Source organism: Montipora capricornis, chromosome 6 (assembly GCF_036669925.1).
Source record: "Montipora capricornis isolate CH-2021 chromosome 6, ASM3666992v2, whole genome shotgun sequence".
Classification (NCBI taxonomy): domain Eukaryota; kingdom Metazoa; phylum Cnidaria; class Anthozoa; order Scleractinia; family Acroporidae; genus Montipora; species Montipora capricornis.
In genome coordinates this window covers 20,730,643-20,745,642 of record NC_090888.1, presented here as the reverse complement: position 1 = coordinate 20,745,642, position 15,000 = coordinate 20,730,643, and the positions used below count along the sequence as shown (strand labels likewise).

The following is a 15,000-nucleotide window of genomic DNA, read 5'->3' as shown; positions in this document are numbered from 1 at the left end:
ATAAACTGATTCCAACAAAACCAAGTGAGTGATCGGAGAATGGTTCTCACAGAGCGCTATCGAGAGCATTCTAATCCTGTCAATGTGTCAAAAAGAGGATATTCAATTTCAAGACAAATTATCGTATTGAGAGATGTGCCTAAACGCGTCTTGTCTGCTTTCCAGATGGTTGGCTGAACCTTCGTTCGGAAAATGTCTTCGCAAAAGCCATGTTTGTCGGTGAGCTCGACCACACTCTTCTCTGTTTTTTGTTTGGTTCTCTACTTCACTGGATTCATTAGAATCGAAGTGAAGTTCAATGATCAGGAACAAAGACTGTTAGCCGTTGAACAGAGCTTCGCCACATTACGACAGGAGATAGCAGACCCTTCTTTGAAAGGTAAAAATGATTATTTTCAAGGGTACTACGCTTTGTCTTTTATGTTTCAATCAATGTGATCGTGCATTAGAAAGGTTTCGTTTTACCATTTTTTAATGCCAGGTTGTTATCCAAAGTAAATAAAAGAGCGCGTCGAATTAGCAACGAAAACAAGCCAAGATTAACACTCCTCGATCCGTGAGAAACACCCCGGGTGGGGTGGGAGGAGAGACTCTCCTTGTTGAGTACAGCGTTGCGTGTCAAAGTGAATTTGTACAGTGACGTCATCAAACCCTGAAGTCTTCCGGATTTTTTTGCTTACGGGCCACAAATAGCTCGTGATAAACTATGTCGACCTGTGAACCTTCAGGGGTGTCTTTCGGACAATCGTTCTTGTTCGCGTTGCTTTTAAAGAATCCCAAAGAAACTACAGACCACAGGAAAGCTGATAAAATGTAGTATTGCAGGATGCCTTTAACTTTCCCTTTTTTTATTCCGGAAAGCGAGCGCAAGCTCCACTGAATTAATAACCCTTGCGTTAACACGGACATCCAAGTAAACTGCACTATATCACTCAGGATATGATAAGCGAACAAAGCGTGTAAGGTTTTATCCATACTTATTATCCCTCAGTAATACAGTGCAGTTTGTGTGGGTGTCCGCGTTAACGAAAGGTTTGTGGTAACGCAAGGGTTATTAATTCAGCGAAGCAGACAAGGTTTGGACTTGGGTGCCTTCGGCCCTGTTCTGAAAAAAAAAAAACGTGAAAGTTAAAGGCATTTTCAAGTACTGCATTTTATTAGCTTTCCAGTGTCTTTTTAACAACGCGAACAAGAGCGATTTTCCGAAAGACACTCCTGAAGCTTGACAGAAAGTGAGATTTCGTCAAGTAAGACCTGACGAACCGTGATGTCAGATCGACGGCCTCCCACGAAACGGCTGGAAGGAGGTTTTCTCGAGCTACTTTTTATTATCGAACACTGCTTTTAACTAGCAGTAATCAAGGATTAGAGAGGTGCATTCATACAGCATGACTCCCCGAATAAATTTGAGTTTCCGTAGAGAAATCGCCGGGACCGTAGTTTGTTTGTGTCCGCATAAGAGATATCCACAGCGTAGTTCCTCCTTTGTCATCCGGCGCTGGGCATTTGAAAGTAGCCGTACGTTTTGGGAAGAATCTTTTTATACGTTTTCTATTATTTGTTCACAAGAAAAGTATTTAGACGATTATCTATTTGTTAGTAATTTTATGGTGATGAGTAACCCTTTGCGTTGCGTGACATAAAACATGTGAAGTTTGATTGACAGTTTTAGTGAGTAGTTTTTGACGTGATCTTGACCTCGTGCGGCGTTGTGGGTGCAAGAATTGTAGATTAGTTAACTGCGCGGCCATGCGCCGAGCGCGGTTCTTACTCTGCAATCGGTTTATTATTATCTTTCTTTTGTTTTGTCGGAGAGCTGAACCTGACTTCCACTCGGCCAAATAGTCAGTGGGACTTCCAGTCACGCAACTGAGGATGTTTTTTCGCCGAAAAGCTGTTAAAACGTTAACGTACTTAAAATTTTATGAATATCCCACTCTTTACTTAGTAAAAAATATATTGCCTTTTTGTGTTATTTAACCGGTTGATTCGAAGCGAGTATTGAATACATAAAAGGTCATTATGTTATCCATGGAATGTGTCGATGTTTCAACTTTCATTGGTAGGGAAATAACCACCGTACTAAACATAGACGTGGATAACGTAATTCTTAAATTAAGTGACGCGTGTTACTTCTTTGCTAGGCCTTTACTCGTCTAAAAAAACAATTAAGTTTAAGCGCGACCTTTATGAGAGAAACGGCTGTAATTGTTTAAAATGGTTGTTCTTAACATGCATAGCCATATATATCCTGATGACAGTTCCAGATTAATTAAGACCATTACGTCATCGTAGATTGCTTGGAGATTTCAATAAGTTCGTGTGCAGTCGTTGTTGTCAGTTGTTGTGCTACAGATTGATCAGGTGATTTTGTGTCTATAGTCATAGTGAATCAACAAAGACTGCTTTGGAATGTGTACTACGTTGCGACTATAGTGGTAAGAAAACAGATAAATTTTCAAAGCGCGGTTTTAAGATCTGAAAGATCTTCTTGTTCAAGTTTGTGTTGAGTGTAAAATATATCGAAAGCTTACCGAACGTCCAAACTGGTATTCTTTCACATTATGAAAAACTAGTATCAGTTTTGTGAGATATAATTATACTTTCTTGCTGAATAGCCACGTATGGAGCATAATTTCCCGAAGTGTGCTGAGCGGACAGAGGCGTAGCGTGAGATTTTAAAGGTGTACGCACACGAAAAATGTTTTGAGCGCTGAAGGTGCTCCAAAGTAGGGGGTTCTGGGGGCATGCTCCCCCAGAAAATTTTAAAACTTAGGATCTCGGAAATTCCCTTTCCGACTGTTTTCGAAGGACATTTCAATTTATAAATGCGACGGAAAATGCAGTAGTTAGTTGCTTTTTTAAATTTATTTATGTATTACTTTTTGTAAATTGATACGTATAATAATTAAAAAAAATGAAAATTTAAATTAAAAAGGGTTTTTTTTTACCCATCTGCTGAGTTTTCTCTGCAGCAAACTAAACCACAAACAGGGGGTTTACAGTACAAGAAAAGGGCGAGACGACGCAAACTCTGTTATAACATCATCATCATCATCATCATAACATATCCTTAAAAAAATAACCAGGAACTGGGGAACTGGTGATACGGAAGACTGACACTGTGTGGGGGCTTCGAAGGGTGGAGTGTTTATTATTATTATTTTCTTTCGTCCACTATTACGTTTCTTGCCGTTAAGGCCTGGCCAAACGGGTCCACTGAACATGTTAGTGTAACAATATCCTCCAAACATGTTGCACTCCTTTGGCCACCATAATGTATGACGTAATTTATTGAACGAAGTTTGATTTCCATCAAACATCGTCTTCAACATCATCCAACGTTTCTTTTGTTCTAAGGTGTGAACAACAGTGTTGCATTATTTTGGCCATCACATTCAACAGTGTTGCACGCGCGCGTACGCTGCGGCTATAGGTATCCATGGTTAATGGTTAATTCGTTGCATCTGTTTCGCGCGTTGGCACGTCAGTTAATGCTACGGAATGGTGAATGAGGAAAGTCTTTTATTTTCTGGGCGACGAAAGCTTAAGCAATCTCTCTTCGAACAAATAGCCCTTCTCGTGTTCAAAGCTCTCAGGGGCATGGCACCAATGTATCTGCAGGATCTTTTGCAAGTCAAGACTCCGGGACGCTACTCCCTACCCAGTGACGCCCTGGGTCTTCTCAAGGTCCCTCACACCTGCATGGTGCAAGACCTTTTGGTTCCATACCCTTGAGTCCAAAATTCTGGATCCAACATGTTAACGTTGCATTCGTTTGACCACCTCATTCGACACTTTTCAATAGCGTCCAACAATGTTGGATGACGTTGCATCCGTTTGGTCAGGCCTGTAAGATACTGGGAATACTCACTCACAGAGACATCGGTTTAAAACTTGGCCCGATTTTATAATGACTTAAAAAAAACCTCCATAGAATAAGGATTCCCGGATTTGACCTGTACGCACGGGTGTATGTGCGTATACGGACGCTACGCCCCTGGCCGCGGAATATCACCGGCTGGTCACCCATTCAGGTATTAGCCCCGTCCAACTTGATTTCTTTCACATACTTGAAGTTTGAAAAGCCAAAAAGACAATATATCGCAAAATGTTGGCCGATTAGGGCCGATTGTAATTTTTTCTTGCATGTTGGCACAGACAACTACAGCTAATCAAACGAAAATACTTTCCCACATAGCAATTACACAGACATCCTACACCCTGTCCCTGGGCACTGGTACCCTACAAAACCTGTCACTTTAAACTTTGTTTCATAGGATGGAAAATCATTCAAAGGATTTGTTGTAAATTTCTATTACGGATAACATTTCAACAATCAGACCGATAATGCTAATCGGTGTAACATTCATTACCCGTAAGCACATTTCCTCTCATTGGACTACCGCGTACTCTCGAGGACGTTCGGGGTGTTGATTAAATGTTTGCGGTGTAAGGAAGGAGGGTGGGCTTTAAATGGACAAAAGGCGTTTATTAGAGAGGGGCGTTTATTTCAAGTTAACTGGAAACATCCAAATGAAAGGTCATATTTCTATATCAATGTCCAAGTCGTTATCTGGATCAACAATGCTTTCACAATTGGCTTCGTTGACATCCAACAAAGAGGTGACCTGAAAAGGGGTTTGGGAGTATGGGCTCATCCAGTACAGAGAGCTGTGCTAAATAACTTTTCCGATCCCTCTTCACACGATTGGCCGATCTCGAAGCAGTGAGTCATTGAATCTTCGGTCTTGTTGTTCCTGGATGCTATCGAGCCAGAACTAACTGATACAAAATTGCCCACATTCTGAGCGGCGAAATTAAGCAAATAAAAGAGCGATATCCGTACTTTAACCCTGAGATCGAAAAAGATTTAATTCGTACGCCATTGCCGTCTAAGCAACCAAGGTGTTAAATAAATTGCATGATTTTGCTTTACAGAGCATTTCCTCGATTTTTTTTGCATTTTATTTTTAATTATTTTATCTTTGGAGGGGGTAGGCGGGCGGGCGTCTAGTAGAAAGGGGGCGTTTTTTTAGACGTTTAATGGATAGGAGGCGTTTATAAGATCTAGAGAGGGGACGTTTATTGAATCGTTTACGGTATTTTTATCTACACGAGGTTGAAGGTGACCTAGCCTCGGAAACATATTTTTTTTACAAGTTTTCAGTTCCAAAACGGTTGGTTCTGAAGATACAGCATTTTGAATTTCCGAATTGTCACTAGCGACACTTGACACTGAAATCCGTTCTGATTGAAAAAAATATGTCTTTCGTTATGATTTTTCGCAGTTTAAACGTTTCGCGAATTAAAAGTGAGCGATTCTATGGCAACAGGACGTCCGGATATTTTTGTTGACTTATGGCCGCCATAATGGTGCGCAACTGTGGTCCAACAACAGCTCCATACATACGAGCAACTGAAAATTCGGATTTGTCCGTTGACAATGCACCACTGTCAGATTCTTTTGACCGGTTAATCACCTCTTCTCAGATTGTGCTTCGATTATTAGCACGATATGGCTTTTGTGGAAGATTTCGATCATTCATCCCTTCAAATGGGAAACATTGTAAACAAACAAGAGCAGAACCTGTGGTCAAAGCTCTCCTATCGGGCAAGTATGTTATGGCTGTGCTACCAACTGGTTTCGGCAAGACCATTATTTATGAGATCTTTGTCTACGGGTGACCGAAATCAAACGCGATCCGATCGTGGTAATCGTTCCTCGTTACAGCATCATCGAAGACCAGATTCGGTCGAACGATTAACTATGGTTAATTGCCTTCGAGAAGAAAGGGAATTTGTCAAAGGAAATGGCTTCAAACAAGTATTCAGTCATTATTTCTGCAGAACAAGCTCCTTCTTCCGACTTCAGATTTAATGATTGACGAGTCGTCCGTTCTAAACAAGAAGTTGTCCTTGATAGTTGTGTACGAACATAACACTGTCGAAACTTGCCAAAATACTCCAACATTCAATTTAACATTTATTCTGCAAATATGGTAAAAATCTGAGGCCTCTCTCTGCTTAAGTACAAGGAAAGGTTACGTTTATACAAACGTTGGCCGTGTAGCACTTATATTTTAAACAGAATTAACTGAAGAGTTTATTGTGTAACGTGAAGTGCTAGATTTCTATCCCATATGAACCATGTGAGCGTTAGCCCTACTGATGGAACAGGGCCCACACAAGGACAGAGAAAAACTCTGACCAGGGTGGGAATTGAACCCACGACCTCGCTCTGCTTAGCTTTTCTACCGCTCCTTTTCATTTACCGGGCATCGCTGGAGTGTCGAGCATTAAATTCAAAGTAAATATAGTAATTTTTTTCTGCGGTTTCCTTTCCGAACAGTTGACTGAATTCGACATGCGCATAAATATTCCCACGCCGTTACTGAAGTTATTTTGAGCGTTTATTTGCACTAGCAATAAAAAAGGTGGCACCATTTATCATATCACTTTCACTAATTAGATTAACAGATTTCGTCATTCTGAACGCGTCCGTTACAGCATCGGGTGCGGCGCCTTCTTTCTCTCCTCTTCCCAAGCCTCCCTCGGTCTTTTCATGCGTTTGCTTGACAAAACAGGACCGCCTGAGAAAAGCGGGCCGGTCGATTTATTTATGTCAAATCGATCTCAACGCGTTCTACCAAACGGATATGGGCTTTCGAAAACGTCCTTAGATTTTTGGTGGCTCCTTCTTTCGAAGAATGTCTTTGCCAAAGGAATGCTCATCACTCAGCCCCAGTATAGACTAGTCTTGCTTTTGTTTGCAGCTGGCTTCATCAGAATCGAGGTAAAAACTAATGATCAGGAACACAGACTGACAGCAGTTGAACAAATCCTTGCGAGCAAGCCAGATGCTTCTGTGAAGGGTAAATATTATTCTCAAGTCGAAGACGTTTTATATAGTGTAAGGCCAATGACGGGTTGTAAATCAGACACATTTCTTTTATTTAACATCTCAAAGCCATGCAGTTACCGAAAGGAGAAAAGAAAGGAATTGGAAACCTGTGGCGTGTAAAGGGGAGGGCAGAGGAGATAGGGCATAATTGTCCTGTTTATGGCCACTATTTTATGACATGTGACTTGTTTTACAACGGCCGATACCTCACATTTGAGGCTTTGCAAAAGGGAAACAAGACCTTGCGTAAGAATTCGCGCGTATGCAAGGCAGGATCCTTTTTGTAATTTATCCATCAAAACTGTCCTTCGCATACTTCTTTACTTCGGATTTCAGAGACACCGACAAGTTTGTCATTTTGTCCAAATTCTCCAACTTATTAATAAGGGGAACTGGAATCCTAGGTATTATTAGCTTAGGTATTAGCTACTGTAAATTCCAATACAATAAGATAATTTTTGTCCTTTTCTGAGCCATAAATTAAATTTGACATTTCTCAGTTTTTTCGATCCATTTTACAAACGTAATGATTTGTAAAAAATGGTTACACAATGGATATGAAATACGTAACGAGCTTTTAAAGGATTCTGAAGGCATCGCCGAAATAGGTCCTATGCCTGTTGAGAGGACTGGTCGCACAATTCTGTAACGCATAGCCAATGTTTAGCGAAGGGTTAAAATATGGGTAAAATGGTCGCATTTTCGTGGATGATATCGAAAAGATGAGCAGACAACTTTTATATGTTAGCTAACAGGTATTGATTCAGCACTTCTAGACATTAATGCAGTTTATTGCAGTGCATGTTCTATGCCATTTCTGCCTTTAGAGAACAAAAAAGAATTCCTTGATCCATTTCGATCTCATGATGAGTACGTGTTCCCATTCACCAAAATAATTTTTGCTTTCTCTTTTCCCAATATTTTCGAATTAATCTTGGCCGAAGGGATGCTGAATCAAATTTATTGTTTTAATATTCAGACATGAATTATATCTATTTAGGCGCCCGAGTATGGGTTGAACCTTAATTGGCTAAGACTTTCTCTCCGAGTTGTTTTCGTTATCGACACTTTTCCAAATGACTTTGTTTTGATCATCTTCTGATTTCCTTAGTAGAATCTTTCCGTATGTTCTGCCTGTAGCACAGAAAAATTTGCAAGGAGATGGTTTCACTTCAATTTTTTTGTCCTTCAGGTGTTTTGGGTTCCAAAACGAAGGAGGAAGTTGGCGAAGAAAAACTACGAAGATATATTCGGAGCATTGCAAAAGACGCAACCAATGAATCCTTAAGCATGAAAGAGATATTAAAAGATGTTGTCACATCATTGGCAAGCTTTAACAAGTTCTGCCACAACAGAGGAAATGAATGTCTTCGAGGAAGGCCTGGTCCACCTGGGAAGAGAGGTAGAAAGGGATCACAAGGGCTAATGGGTCCTGCGGGAAGAAGTGGAAAACAAGGAATTGTGGGACCACCAGGAATAAGAGGAGAAAAGGGAGTTAGGGGAGCTATTGGTCCACCGGGTGTTCCCGGGATGAAGGGTGAACCAGGAGAAGCCATTTCAGCTCCAAAAGTGACGCTGTCCTCTTCTGAGCTGACTGTGAATAAAAGTAACTCTGCCTTTTTAATGTGTTCTGCTTCGGGAAATCCCGCTCCTCAAGTGGTTTGGTCCCGAATGAATGGAATGTTGCCTAGCAGCAGAGCTAGGGTCAGGTCAGATGGGCTGATGCAAATTGATGACGAGAGACTTGAGGATTCTGGGAAGTACAGGTGTGTCGCGCGAAATATTCTGGGAAGGAAAGAAAAAGTGGCCAATCTCATTGTACAAAGTAGGTGAAATAATATAATATAATGATGATTTCGAGTGCAATTTGGAATAAATAAGGACGAGTAATTTTTTTCAAAGAGGCACGAGTGCAATTTGTAGTCTGAAAAAAAAGTAAAAGTGCTTATTTATTCCAAATTGCATGAGATAAAATCATGTGATTAGTTATTAATAATATATATGAAAATACTCGAGATGGTTAAAAAGAGAGGATTAATGAGGGAAACATTGCGCCATAACTTGCATCATCCAGGGCTGGTGTTTACTTTTAAAACAAAAGATTTGATTGCTTCTTACCAAACCCAATTCTTTATTAGACAATCATAATCCAGAGTCTCGATGTGTAATTTGCACTCAGTAGTGTTGTACTTTTTGCATTGGTGTTACACTTGAGCTGCACTGCTCTTAGCCAATCAGAATCGAGTAGATAAAATAGTGATTGTTTATATCTTTTAGTGTGTTGCGCGTAATACCCTGAGAAGTAAAGCAAAAGCACTCAGTCTTGTCGTACAAAATGGGTTTGTTTACCACACTTGTTTGTAGCCTACCTAAAGTATCGGAGAAGTAGGAATCGTATCAACAACAATCAGCTGCTGATAACAAAAAGCTATTGATAACAAACCAACGTGTGTACAAATCACGTTATCGACTACAAATAGCGAAAAACTGAATCAAGCCGTCGACAAAAAAATATTTCAGTTTTCCATTTCAAATTAGAACTAGTTTAGTTCTCAATGATAAAGGCGGCCAGAATTGTTATCGACAATTCTCTTTTTTCCCCGGTCTGTGAGCAAGGTAAGGATTACTAATGTCTATTTCGCAGTGACGCAAACGATTTTTAAAGTTAGCGGTTTTTCATTTCTTGTCGCTTTTATCCCAGGCTCCGGCAAAACGTACCGAATATCGACAACTATACTCTTCTTATACGGAAACACATCCATCCATTCATTTATTTATTTATTTATTTATTTATTTATTTATTTATTCTGGGCTCACGCAGGTCGTCCAAGGGTCACTCTGTCGTTTGGTCCGTCTTACGTTGAAATCGGAAGAAATATCACTTTACCGGAATGTCAAGTGATTGGTTACCCTGTTCCAACAATCACGTGGCATAAAGTTTATGACATCCCGACGCAAAATAAAGCGAAAGTGAAGCATGGACAGCTATCAATAGAAAATGCTCACAAGAAGGATTCCGGTTTGTACAAATGCACAGCATCAAATAAATTAGGCCAGGATTCAGCTGTTACACAACTTAATGTGGTAGAACTACCTCAGTTCACAGTTCGACCGCCGGCGCAGTCTAAGGTAAAAGTAACTATGAATATAACAGTTCGCTGCCAGGCTACTGGAGAACCACAACCAGTAGTAACTTGGGTGAAAAGTGACGGAAATCTTCCTGGTGGAAGATCAAGTGTAAGCGATGATGGAACGCTAAAACTCTGGGATTCTAAAAAGGAGGACTCTGGCGTCTACACCTGTGTGGCGTCTTCTTTTGGAGTTTTAAAGTCTTTTTCTACTATGAGGTTGACAGTGATTAATATTACGGGTAAGTGTTATTTTGTCAAGATGGAGTTTAAAAAATCTAAATCTACGATTATACTTTGTTCTATATGAGATGCAAGAAACAGTCGAAAAGGGTATGCACGTGTTGATCGAGTAGTGGAAGGAAGGTGATATTATACATCAAGCTTAATTAACTTGGTCGCATAGACCAATGCCAGCCAAACTAATGCTCATCGATGGTTAGCAGTTTGTCTCTGTAGGACCCGAAAACGTACTGTAAGTCTTTAGCACTTACAATTTACTTCCTCCACGAGTTTAGTTTATTGGATATGATATGATTCCGGTTTATTGGGTATGATATGATTCCGGAATCCCCCAAAAAATACATTCAAAAATTCAATTTCTCCTTTTCACTCCTCAGTATGATAGCGCGCGATACGACAGCGTGATGGGTCGTCCTTCGCGCGTGCACACTGCCCTTGGTAGAAAATTTACAGGCACAGCCTCGACCGCCTCTTCTTTGGTGAGTGGCTGTCTTTATCGTCGCTGGCGTCTGAATCGCACTCTGACAGCTGGTCACCGATATCATCGGTTACTCGGTCGCCAATAGGTAACTCTTTCCTATACATGTTTCGAGTTCCTGCTGCATGCTTAATTAGCTTGGTGTTGTTCTGACGAACCGAGTGCTGTCTAGCGGCTTTGCCATGCTCGCTGGCCCACTGACGCATTGAATCCATGTCCTGCTTTGACATCATACGTGCCGGAAGACGCTTTAACTTTGGGATATCCCTTAGGGGTACCTTTGTCTTCTGTGTCTTACTCAAGACAGCATAGCTGGCATCACTATATGCCATATTTAAAAAAAAAATGCAACCACACTTTTGAGTTTAAGGAACATGTTTCGATGTTTGAAACATAATCATCTATCATAGTGAGTGTAACATTACATTTTTTACAAGATAATCTGTATGATTCTTTGTATATTAAATGTTCGTTTTAAGTAGGTAAAATTCAAACTAACCAAGTGAACAATATTATAGAAAACATAACTGACATAACTGTAAAAGATAAAAAGTGTAATGCTAAACTGACATGATCAACTTGTTCGTTGAGTTCGGGTTTCAACCGCTCAATATTGAAGCTCTCCTTGATTTTGAGTTGAGGTTGAATTATCAATAATTTTGAAGAAAGAAAAACAACTTCGTGTAAATGAGCACCTTTTCCGGGATAAAAATTCTCAAAATTTCAAGCATCTTAGTTTTTCTAAGAATTGTCAGGATAATTGTGATATCTCTTGCTTCAAAATTGTTGATAATGCTACCTCTCTCTATCAACTCAAAATAGGAGTGCTTTCCAGACTATTTGCCATATGTAATAACGATCGCTAAAGATTAAAGTAGTTGTGAAGAGCTTCTCAATAAGCAATTGAGCATCGAAGCAATAACTGGTATGCTATGTCACCATGTGCACTTTCCTTTCATGTGCTTTGTTTCCTAGCATCGGGCTAAAACAAATACTCCCACTGTCTTCTCGTCTGCCGACTACTTAACAGTTTCAATAGATAATTATTAATCAGACACGCACTGTAGTTCGGCTTGATTAGTGTTAACCTGGCTGATTCGCTTTCGCCACTGGTACGTTTAATTTCGTCAGTCAATTCCCGAATCCCGTCAATAAATTTTGCGTTTTCGCGAATCCCGGATCCCGGGATTACCCTTCCATACCTTGTACTCATGCAATTGGGCCCACACAAAGACAGAGAAAAACTCTGACCAGGGTGGGAATTGAACCCACGACCTTCAGGTTACATCACCACTGCTCTACCGACCCGACCTACAAGAGGTCAGACGGGACCAAGGAAGTGGGAAATTAAGATGTCAATTTCACGGCAATGCATATGTACAAAAACAAGGAATGGTTACGTTTTACAGACCTATTTTGTACATGCTTGAAAATCACGAGTGATAATTCAAACTGCAGCGTTTACTTCTTAACATATGTTGACGAAATTAAATGGGAAAGTTACAGCTTGGACGAGAACTGAATTCCAGTGATATCAAGAGAAAATGAGGAGAAAGAGAGGGAGGTCCAGGGCGTTGGCCGGGATATGTCATGTCCACGAAAGTTACTTTTAGAAGAGCGGAAGTCTTTGTTCTAACGGAAGTCTGTATTCCGAGACGTCCGCGTGCAGTCTTGCCTCGCTCGCAGGTTTTTAGTGAAAAGAGAAAATGGCGGCGCACGTGGAAGGCTGATGAATATTTATTTTTTTTCAAACATCAGACCGAGGTTAGCCTGCATGCGGACGTCTCGGAAGACAGCCTTCCGCTAGAACAAAGACTTCCGATCGTCTAAAAATAACTTTCGTGGACATGACATATCCCAAGGGCTGAACCGAGAGCCTCCCTCTCTGTCCCCTCATTTTCTCTGGATGATATATATTAACCTTGAAAATCGTGTGCGTATTGACTTACTTTTGGCGTATTTTAAAGCAACTTGACAGGTCAATTTAACATTAATTTGCGAAATTCTCTAACGTATTCAATTTACCAAATTCGATATGGTTTGCAACAGATCCCTTTTTTTCTCGTGAAATATAATAATTTGGGAAAACAACAACAACAATTCTTTATTAGGTCAGTTTTAAACAACGCATTTTACATGTGCCAAATCTAATGCAAATGAGTAAAATCTATTCTTTTTCGCTCATTTCCATTAGATTTGGCCCATGTTACAAACTTTTGCCCACAATTAGCGAGGGCTATTCGAGACGGGCAAAAGAGGAAAAAAGAAAATTGAAAAGTCCCATAAATTATATCCAAGGAACAAACCTAGAAGCAATCTTTGACTAGTTTGTCGTGTGGTTTATATCCAGCTGGAGACCGGGAGACGGACTGTACTCAATACTGGGAGTAACATACAATCTTATGATTTTGAGAATTGTATTGTACCCACCGGGGTTGGACATTTTCTTTGTCCTTGTGTGGGCCCGTTTCCATCAGTAGGGCTATCACTCTCATGCTTCATATCGGTAGAAAACTAGCACTTCACATCACCCTCAACAGACTAAAAAGTCTGTTGAAATATAAGGGCTACACGGCCAACGTTTGTACGATAAGCCGCGTTGTTACAATCTCGTCCTCGGAGGCTAGGATCATTTTGGTTGGACAACGTTCACGTAACGTTGGTTCTGGGGACGAGATTGGCCTGGTTAAGGAGGTCGCATGCGCGTGTTGATGAAAACTCTTTTCATGGAAAAAAGATGGCCCAAAAAGGTATTCCCTTATGTCACCAATCCCATAATACAGTTCATTTTGCGGGTTATTTGCATTAGAGCAATGGATATCCAGTTCACTAAAGCATGATACAGTCCCAACAGTAAAAAACTTGTATCAGTATACACCAGAACAGTGGATAGCGTTCAAAGCGCGCCGTGATTGGCTACTCGAACTCCGAATATCCTTGCTATTCACCTCCGAGCAACTCGCGCGGGATGTGCGCTCGAAAATATTGTAATCGTTGGAGGAATAATGAGTGAAAATCATCTTTTTGTGCTATATTATCTCACTGTTTTAGTGTATACTAAAACAACTATTCGCCTCAGTGTCGATGGCTTCCTCGCCGCTTCGCGCCTCGGTAAATATCCACCACTAGCCACCTCCACTGCGGTGAATAGTTGTTAGTTGGTTTTGTTTTCATTTTTCAGGTTAAAGCATTGAACACAATAATTTTGGATACTATATAGATAATTTTATCACGGATATCTGCTGATATACAGAAATAAAACTCATTAGAATGTCACGAAAAGTAAATTGCGTAAGGAAGTGATAATTAAATAATAATTCGAAAATTTAATTGAACTGAAACCACTCCAGGTAATTTACACCACTATGACATATGCCTTTGGTTAGAAAATTGGAACAATAAAAGTAAGAAGGGGATGGCTGACCAATAATTTGAAAACTGTAACTAAGAACCACGGTAAATCGAAATGAACTATTTAGGCATAAGTCAATGCAACTCTAGGAGGCAATTTACACATTTGTGACATATGCCTCTGTTTAGAAAACTGGAACAGTAAAAGTGGGGAGAGAGGATGATTTATTTTGCTTACAAAACGAAACCAGTGGGTTATACACACTTAATATAATGATATTCACTTTGTTAGTTTGATTTTATCAAGGTATTTGGATATTAACATGATATCAACCCATTGATAGTCTCGTAGAATATCAAAATATCATTGCTCTCTCTCTCACAACTGAAATATGATATTATCAAACAGAAAAATATTTGATATATCAAAAATGATAGTGTTACTTGATATTTTGATTTTCTGCAATCCCCCGCATTTTTTTACGACGTACTGCAAAGGCCCTCATTTCTTAAGCGAAGTAATGTTCACCAGTTTGAAGAAATGCTTTCACCATAGCAGATGAACTTACAACTGCCTCAAGAAAGAAAAAAATGAATTTGGTGCGCGGTTCCCGAAATGACGTAAAGAGTCGATTCTGGAACCAAGTCTCTTTCTGGGCATGTCTCCCGGTCAACTTGATTGGGCGTGGCCAAAGCGCGAAATTTGAAGCTTGATTTCGGGGTCAAAAAGTGGCGAAATCGTAGAATTATTTTTGGGACATTTATTTACGCTTTCTAGAGATGCCCAAACAATAAAAACCCTGGATGCCGTATAGACACTTTAAGAGGATATTTATGGGGGCTTTAAAAGTGACCTGTGCGATTCTGCATGAAAACGAGGCTAAAACGTTATAAGA

General features: G+C 40.1%; 1 protein-coding gene across 11 annotated transcripts in view; it reads left to right on the top strand.

Annotated features, from left to right (window-relative positions):
- Window positions 1–15,000, top strand: part of LOC138051761 (contactin-6-like) — a 55,484-nt gene that overhangs the window by 66 nt on the left and 40,418 nt on the right. For 8 of the 11 annotated variants that reach the window (XR_011132902.1, XR_011132900.1, XR_011132901.1 and 5 more), the window contains exons 1-4: window positions 121–379; window positions 6,777–6,875; window positions 8,097–8,729; window positions 9,726–10,274. Coding sequence is in view for 5 of the 11 variants with exons in the window: in XM_068898016.1 (XP_068754117.1) it covers window positions 193–379; window positions 6,777–6,875; window positions 8,097–8,729; window positions 9,726–10,274 (1,468 nt within the window). In the remaining 6 variants the exon portion in view is untranslated. Of the gene's footprint in view, window positions 25–109; window positions 380–6,776; window positions 6,876–8,096; window positions 8,730–9,725; window positions 10,275–15,000 lie in introns of those variants that run through there. The other 3 variants (XM_068898014.1, XM_068898015.1, XM_068898013.1) reach the window with 3 other exon arrangements.